The 9,087-nt window shown below is 45.5% G+C and overlaps 1 protein-coding gene across 1 annotated transcript; it reads left to right on the forward strand.

Moving 5' to 3' along the window:
• The first annotated feature begins 3,441 nt into the window (after positions 1 to 3,441).
• Positions 3,442 to 5,575, forward strand: LOC123106867 (probable WRKY transcription factor 47). Its single transcript, XM_044528903.1, has 2 exons — positions 3,442 to 4,015; positions 4,848 to 5,575. Exons 1-2 carry the CDS (start codon positions 3,558 to 3,560, stop codon positions 5,404 to 5,406), a joined length of 1,017 nt encoding a protein of 338 aa, XP_044384838.1. The 5' UTR covers positions 3,442 to 3,557; the 3' UTR covers positions 5,407 to 5,575.
• Positions 5,576 to 9,087: the final 3,512 nt, after the last annotated feature.

The raw sequence follows: 9,087 nt of genomic DNA on the forward strand, positions 1-9,087 counted from the left end.
TGGGCTGCGTGGGCCTTTAAGATTTATTAGGAATTTCTGAAACTGCTATTGGGCTAGGCCCAAAATAAACAAAATTCCAGCACGAATTTGAAATATATGACTATGAGGAGCTAACAAGCGTTGTCCGTGGACTCGCCTGCGGGCATATAAGAGACCGGATTTGTCACGTCCGATTGTAGATGCTCTGGAATGAGACTAAATGGAGTCACCAGTCCAAGCATCCCTTGCCATGTCCGACCGATTGTAGATGCTCTGGAATGAGTCTAAATGGAGTCATCAGTCGAAGCATCCTCTGCCATGTCCGATTGTAGCTGCTCTGGAATGAGACTAAATGGAGTCACCAGTCCAAGCATCCTCCCAGACTTCGACTATTTCCGACGACCATTCTCCTATCCAGCAGATTTCGGTATTTGAGAAACACCCAAGATTCTCTTCGTGACCAACTCCTGGCAAACCCTAACCCCGAGTCAGATTCCAGTCTCCCTCCACCACAATAACTGAATTTGAATTCGTCCAGAGCGTTTGAGGCTAGTACCTTAATTCATGATGATTGATTGCTACCGGCTGGCAAGAGGAAGGACCAGTGCTTCCATCTCTTACGTCAGGCCCATGACGTAGGACGTGTGGACGTAAGTCTAGACCTGTCCGACCAACAGTCTGGGCCTGGTCCGTACCATCGATACAGTTGTTTGTACCTAGGTTCAATGGAGTTGGACGAACTGGACGTGAGTCTTAACGCCCAAGGTTGACCCAAGACTTGAGCGTCAATGAATTCTTGCCTACTGCTGGTCCGGTCAGTACTTGCTCCTGTCGAGACTTATTACAACCAGAAGTCCGGAAGATGAAGATCCTACCACTTACTTACATGAGATGACAGAGTGAACTGCGCACTAATATGGATCGGTCCCTAATTAATTTGAGGAAATTTTCCGCAAGTAAAAGTTTATTACAGGACGAAATGAGTAGGACGGGCGTATTGGGTGTGGTGTTCAGCTCGCTCGACGTTGACACGCTGCTTTTGCTCTGTGTGGACTTGGGTCGCTCTCCCTCAACTGGCCGCAAATAAATTTATTCATTCATGTACCCATCTGCTGGTGAATGTACACATGATGTTTCCGACATGAAAATGGCTTGTGTGATACAAGTCCATGTGCATCACGCAAGAGGATTTACATACTCCCTCTCTAAATTAGATAACTACTTTTAGTTATCTAAACGCTGTTATATTAATTTACAGAGGGAGTAACTCGGTAGCGGTGTGAGCATTATCTAGTAGCTGATCATATTATCATCCAGTGCAACGATATTCGGGGGCACGATGCGTATGGCCGCATGATCGCGTCAATATTAAAATAGTGCTTTTATGATTGGAGCTTAATTACGGCATGCATGCAGCTTCTGATACAACTTTTGAATGAGAGTGCATATGCCCCATCCATCCCACCTTTTTATGTTTTTTTTTCTTTTGACTTGTAAATTCGAATTTATTATATCTTTTGAATCAAAAATTCAATTTATATCTCATTTGCATATGTGTGTTTCTTGTGATGAGGGCTTTGGAGCATACACACTTCTAAGTATGTTTTGACAAGTTTTAAACACTTCAGCAAGTATCAACTACTAAAACTTGCTAGAGCGAATAAGAATTATTTCAACAAGTTTCAGTGACTAGAACTTAAACCTAAGCCCTAAATCCCTAAAAGCAAATGAAACTCGGTAATTTGGTGAAGCTTTGTAAAACTTAATATTATGACTATCAAGTTCTACATGTATTCAATATTGATCTTATTTGAAAGTACTCGTAGCAACGAATACGAATATGCAATGAAACTTAATTTGAACTTTCGGTTCAAAAGATACAATAGATTCAACTTTTAAGATGAAATAAAAAAAAGTATGGGAGATGGGGTAGGTGCCCCATGCAACTCTGCCAAAAGATGACATGCATGGACTCACTGAAATGATTAAGGGCTAATGGTATAAAAGAAGGGAGAATATCACATGAAAACCAACATTTAAATAAAACTTCGTGTAAACCACATTTGAAAGTTTTGATCAATCTAGAAAAATTACTGGATGTTAATAGGGTGATGTTGTATTTCCATACGGAAGTCCAAGTTGAAACACATCACAAGATGTGATCTATGCGAGAAAAAAAACAAATTCAGCAATGAATAGTGATGTTACTTTCGGAACTATTCAACGATGATTTTGTTATTTTCATAACTCACATCTCGTAACGTGTTTGAATTTCAAATTTCACGTGGCAATAGAACATCACCCTTTAACATCACACATTGTTTTTAGATTTTTGGGAAACTTCAAACATCATTTCCGCATGGTTTTCATCGACATTTTTCGAATGTTAGTGGCTGCATGCATGCGTGCTCCTACGAACTTCCGACAATGTTCGATTATGTATAGCTTGTCAAGTTACAAAAACATCCCCAATTATATATCCACACTTGCATAATACAAAAAATAGGGCCATCTATGTATCAGTTACTCGAAAAAAAATGCTAGTCGGTTTTTTCAGCCGTTAGATTAAAATGCAATTGCTGCTCCTTCTTCCTCCTTTCGGCCTTCTTCCTTCCTCTTCCCGATCTTTTTCAAGTCTTCCTCTACCCTCTCCTCCACCAATGACAACTGGTCCTATCACTGATGATGTCCTGCCAAACCCTTGTTGACACATTGTTGTCGCGTTTAAGGAAGGGCCTTTTTCACCGTGACTTCCGGTCAGAGTAGGCAACCTCGAGCTTGGCCGCGATGTCCTTGTCTACGTCTCAGGCTCGGGCGCTATGTAATCCGAGCAACGATCAAAATGAAAAGGCCCCCTTTTCCACCCGTGACGGGGCGGCGCCCCTGCCTGAGCGATGTCCTAGCAACAAGCCCTCAGCCGATGATGCCCCGACTGATCGCGTTGTCCAGCTCGTACGTTGTCCACTCCGAGCGGCGATGAATAGGACCCCCCCCCCCCCACCGCCCTCCCCCTCTCTCCCTCTCCCTCTCCAAGCTTGCCCGCATCGTCCCCGTCTTCGACAAGACTCTAGCTAGCTCAGCCTCGGAGGTGCGCATCACATCGCCTTCTCTCATAGGGAATCGACTGGACATTTGTTTTCTTGATTGAATTGCCTAATGTTTATGCGGGAAAAATAATATCATGCGTATATTGGCGCGTGCATCACGTACATATGGGACAAGAAGAGCTAGCCCTATCATGCATATGCCCCCTTCCTCCCCGCCACGATTTTCGCTCGGGTTGTCCCCACACGCACACTGGGTTGGATCCTCTTCCTCGTCCCCATCAACATGGAAGGACCGCCACGTGGGTGTGTAAAGTCTGTGGGCCCACGTCTCTTGTTGACGTTCGGAGCACCGAGAGATCCTGATCCTCTCTATAAAGGAGCCTCCGCGACTTCCAGAGTCTGAAGCTACCGGAGCAAGCAACCAACACCTTTTCTTTCCACGTCTAGCTTGTCTAATCTGAGCAAGCTTAGCCAGCGTCATACACACACTTGTCTGCGTGCCGCACGTACCGTCGAGCTATCCGAACTGAAATGCAGAGGAGCAGAGGTTGTGCCCCGGGCGGTGAGCACGCCTGGGCAGCGGCTGACGGCGGGATACAGCTGCAGCGCCGGGAGAGGGAGCTGGTGGCGCAGCTGCACGAGCTGCTGTACCCGTCCACGTCCCCGTCTCGGAGCGGCGCGTCCTCGTGTTCTGGTCTTGCGGCTGACTTGTGTTGGGAGCACGGCAGCTCACAGGTGAAGGCAACGGCGGCGTCGTGCGCCGGAGGCAAACGGCGCGGGGGGCGCAAGAGAGTCCGGGAAGATGAACGGCACGAGGAGGGGCAAGGACACCGCGGCGGTGCTGCGACTGCGACGAAGGCTACTACTCGTTGCAGGAGGAAGAAGCAAGGGGCGACGACGACGACGCTCGTCACGACGGTGCCGGATTTCGACGGCTACCAGTGGAGGAAGTACGGCCAGAAGCAAATCGAAGCGGCCAAGCACCCCAGGTAAACAATTTCATATTATTAGTACAACATTTGCTATTATTCAGTTTCTTAAACATGTAGCCCTGCCGTACGTACTACTCTTTCTCATCTTCTTCTTCCACTCCGGCAGAGCTGGCCGCCGGGGTAGAGCGAGCCCCTGCCCCCCTGATGTTTTATTTTTGAACCCCCTGCTTCCTGATGTTAGTGTGGCGGTGGTAGCAATTCGAGAGATGGCGGCGGCGGATGGTGTGCTGGCTGCGATTGTAGAGAAGGGCCTCGTTAATAATGGTGGAGGCGGCATAAGATTTTAAGTTGGAAGGAGAGGGTGAGGATTAGGGTTGAAAGAGAAGGAAAATCACAACCATTTATTCTTATAACTAATGAAAGGCTGAAATGACTCATGACCCAATATTTCGCCCATGACAGGTCACCCTTCAATTTAACGACTAAGTATAGTACTCCATCGCATGCATGCATGCTTTAACCAAGAAGATTAAGTACTCAATGGTTTCGCTAAACTTAGAAATGACGATTTAAGAATTTTTACACTCTCTATCAAAACGTGGAAAGCCATGCAAAGGAGCCAATCAACCAAACTAGCTAAAATATGCCATTTCCAGACCGCTCGCTGTCCGTATGGATACGTGCACCCATCTCCCGACAGTGATTCATCAGTTGGGACCCCCTTCATGTACCCGTGATACACGATGATACATCTGGCATCGATGGCATCATCATGCGTACGTCCAGCAAGAAGACGTATGATGCTTACGCATGCTCGGGTTAATTAATTAAATTGAAACTATAACAATGACTAAAGCTAAATCGCTCTTCCATCAATGGCAATTTGCAGGAATTACTACCGGTGCACCAACAGCACGAACCAGGGCTGCCCGGCCAAACGAACGGTGCAGCGCAATGACGATGACGGCAGCGACGATGGACGGCCGAAGTATACGGTGGTGTACATCTCGGAGCACAGCTGCAAGGCGACCGAGTCGGCGGCCGTGCCGGTGATCCTCGAGACCACCGTCCGCACCGACACCGCAGCAGCTCCAGACGTCGCCGTCGTTCCCGGTAGCAGCTCTGGAGCTATCAGTTCTGAGACTCAATCGCCGGCAAGCTCCTCGGATATCACATGGAGCAGCGGCGGCAGCGACGGCGGTGCCAATGTGCCGCCGAGAGAGCGCGACGATTACTCGCGTCTGTTCGCTATCGAGGATGACTGCTGGGGGTGGAACGCGTCGCCGCCGGCACCCGCTGCTGCTGCTGCGTTGCTCCAGGAGATGGACTTCGACGGGCCTATCAGGTCGCCGGTGCACGTCGCGGCAGCGGATGGAAGTTGGATTAACGACTTGTTCGTGAACGAACCACCATTTGTTCTCAACAGCTGCCATTTGTTTGGCCTCTAGATCTTTAGATCTTTGTAGATGTTCATTATTGTCTATCCTTTTTTTCTCTCTATTTAATCACTCCAAGTTGAATTTCCTATTTTTTGTTTTGATGCAGTGAAATAAAAAGGGACTTGTATAATGGTACACAACTTGTGCCTACATGCATCTATATCACAAGCCACCTTAACTAGGGTTCCGCCGCGCCACTTTCTATCTTACTAGAGCATAGACCTCACTGACGCCTGATGGCACCACCTCATCCTCGTGATCTCCTCTTGGGCAGAATGTTGCCACCATTTTCCGCTGCAACCCTAAGGAGCAAGGTTTCTACCCGCCTCGTGGTTCTTATTCCTGAGCCAGCAGATGGTAGGACTTCGATTTAACATGTTACTACGGTTACCGCTCCTCAACTTTGCCGCCGTTACTATATCAGTACTAATTTCTCAGTTTGTGATCTCATACACAGGAACAAAGTGTCCAAAGACTGGGATTTAAATCAAATACTAAAGAGAAACAACTAAAGACGGTGACCATCATCATCCCATGCATACGAGTGGAACTCGTATGAGCTCACAACAACGCGTTGGCCCAGTTCATCAGCACTGAGGCATGGCTCTAAAGGACCTTGACCTTCACTCTCGCAGCCGCATACATATCCACCGAGGGCGTATGAATTCACACCTGGATCGAGACAGATCGACGGGTTGCCCCATCAAAGCATTGACTTAAACCCCAAGACTCTTGCTCGACAATCCAAGCTTTGAGAGTAGGTGTGGGAGCATGTCCTTGGGCAAGCCCGCTACCGTGTGGCTCAATCATGATTGGGCATATAAATACTTTTGATAATGGTGGTAACCGACAGGCACACAGATACTCAGGATTCACCGAAGCGCCGCATCCCATCGCTCAACAACCATTCCCTGCTCTAGTGAACTCTGACTTTGAGAACACATATCATACACAGGTTGCGATGACATGCGTAAACAGATTGAATATCACAACACAAACTCGGATTTAAGGATACACATGACACATCTCTTATACAAAAGAAGGTAGATAATTAAAAACTAACGGCTCGAAGGCCGGTCATAACATGACAGTAGATAAAAGAATAAACATGGGATGGTGACCCCACCATCCCGCCCCAAAGTAACATGAGAAACGAGCTAGCACTAGTGCAGAATCGGGCTATTGCTCCGGTTCATAAGACCCTTTAGTGTCGGTTCTGGAAACCCCCGCTTAGTCCCGGCTCAACACGAACTGAGAGCAAAGGCCCACCACGTGGCATGAGTCTGCGTGTAACGTCCCAGACACACCCGTTGGTGGTCGTTACTCCTGGCGGGATCTAGACTGCCCCACAGATCAATACTAGTCTTTTCTGCGCATTTTGTCCTTACTCGTGCACATCTGGGAGCAACTTTTCGATCGGTCACCCATCCTAAAATTACTCCAAGCTAAGCACGCTTAACTTTGGAGTTCTGTCCGGATGGGCTTCCGAAAAGAAGGAATTCCTTATTGATATGAGTAGTCTATCATCCCTATTAAGACATGCTATCACATACACCCTCACTCAGAGAAACCGACGTCTCGTCGGGCCACAAGAACGTTCCCTCTTGGCACATACGTCTGTGCTTCCAGTCCGGCACATGTGACATGCCGCGTGCCACGACGGGTCACAAACGTCAGGCACAACATGTCCGCGCACCTGTCCGCAAACATCTGTGTAACCGCGAGGGTCGGCTCTGATACCAACTTGTAATGCCCCAGACACACTCGCCGGTGGCCGTTACTCCTGGCGGGATCTAGACTGGCCTCATAGTTCAATACTAGTCTTTTCTGCATACTTTGTCCTCACTCGTGCGCACCCGGGAGCAACTTCCCAGTCGATCACCCATCCTGAAATTACTCCAAGTTAAGCACGCTTAATTTTGGAGTTCTGTCCGAATGAGCTTCCGAAAAAGAAGGAATTCCTTATTGATATGAGTAGTCTAACATCCCTATTAAGCCAGACTATCACACCGCGCCGGGGGGCAGGGGGCCTTTAGTCCCGGTTGGTTACACGAACCGGGACTAAAAGTTTTAGGGGTGTAGGGGTTTTTGGTTTTAATTTTCCTGTTAATTTTGTGTTTTCCATTTAATTCTTTTTCATTTCAAATATATCTTACGCTACTATATAATGTACACGTTATGCATATATGTACATATATATATTGAATTTCTCGTAGAACCGATCATATATATATGATCTGCAAATTGTGTGTGTGTATATATATATATATGTATATATATATATATATATTATACATGTGTTATATGTGAGGATAATGTACACATAATGTACATATATATATATCGAATTTCTCGTAGAACCGATCATATATGTATATATCGTCGAATTTCTGGCACGACCATCACATATAACACATGTATAATATATATATATATATAGACACACACACACACACACAATTTCTCCTATAATTTGCAGATCATTACATGGAGGCATTACAGTGGATAATGGTATTCTCCTTTGGGATCTATGACCTGGTCGAGCAAAAATTCCGCTATTTCCTCTTGAATTGCTCGTACGCGATTCTCTCATAGGAGCTTATCCCGCATCTCCTTTCATGTTTAAAGAAGGAGATCAATATGCATGTATTAGTTGTGTGTATATATATTAGATAATGATGTAAAAATTGTGAATAGTGTTCTCGCAAACGTACGCATTGCTCTCTATCAGTTCTGCTCCTTTCGGGCGTTATCATGCGAATATTCTCGCAAACGTAGTATGCAGATAAATAAGTCCCCGACGTCTGTTTCAGGGCCTTTACGAGAATAGAATTCAATCAGATAATAATTAATCAAGCATGATAATGGTATTGAAACTAGAATTAAAGAGATGCACGGACATAGCTAGCTAGTACTACTTAATTACCTTGGGTCGCACCCATTTCAGCTGTTGTTTCCATGGGTCGTCAACCTGTTTGATAAACTTTTCTCAAGCCTTGCCCGTCGGCAAAAAAAATGAATAAAGGAATTATTAATTAGTTGATATCAGGAAATGAACTAAAGAGGCCGACATAGCTAGTGCGATAATGATTGAAATTACCTATCAATCATCTCCTTCACGATTGACTATTCATTAGTATCTTTAAATAGTGAGTCTAGTACTTGAACTTTTCCCTCATCAACTTCAATGATTAACAAGATCCAGTGGAAATTGCATCCGCACACGTTTGCATGTATAATTAAGCGGGCATGTGCATAACTCATCAACTACACTTATTAACATCTACTCCCTTCACCCGAAAATACTTGTTGAAGAAATGAATACAAATGGATGTATCTAGAACTAAAATATATTTAGATACATCTAATCCTGGGACAAGTATTTCCGAACGAAGGGAGTATTATGCAAAAACAGAATTTGTAGTATAAGATAGTGTGACTCACCCGAAGTTTTAAGGAAGTAGTATTTCTGGTTGGGTATTTAGTCGCACCAAGAACTCTAGCAAGCTTTTCTATGTGTCTTTTCGGTCCCATTGACGCGTCGATGTCTCTTGATTAATGGTATTGGGTCAATGAACCCAATGCCATAGCGTCCAGCTTTTTTATTTTATACATCTTCATTCTGCATAATACCACAGAAAAGAATATAGTGAGGATAATTACAGGTAATTGTTAATGAGCACTATAGCT

Source organism: Triticum aestivum, chromosome 5A (assembly GCF_018294505.1).
Source record: "Triticum aestivum cultivar Chinese Spring chromosome 5A, IWGSC CS RefSeq v2.1, whole genome shotgun sequence".
Classification (NCBI taxonomy): Eukaryota; Viridiplantae; Streptophyta; class Magnoliopsida; order Poales; family Poaceae; genus Triticum; species Triticum aestivum.

Coding starts and splice junctions, on each gene's coding strand:
- LOC123106867 (XM_044528903.1), top strand. CDS start 3,558: ATGCAGAGGAGCAGAGGTTGTGCCCCGGGCGGTGAGCACGCCTGGGCA. Junction 4,016..4,847: donor GAAGCGGCCAAGCACCCCAG/GTAAACAATTTC, acceptor GGCAATTTGCAG/GAATTACTACCGGTGCACCA.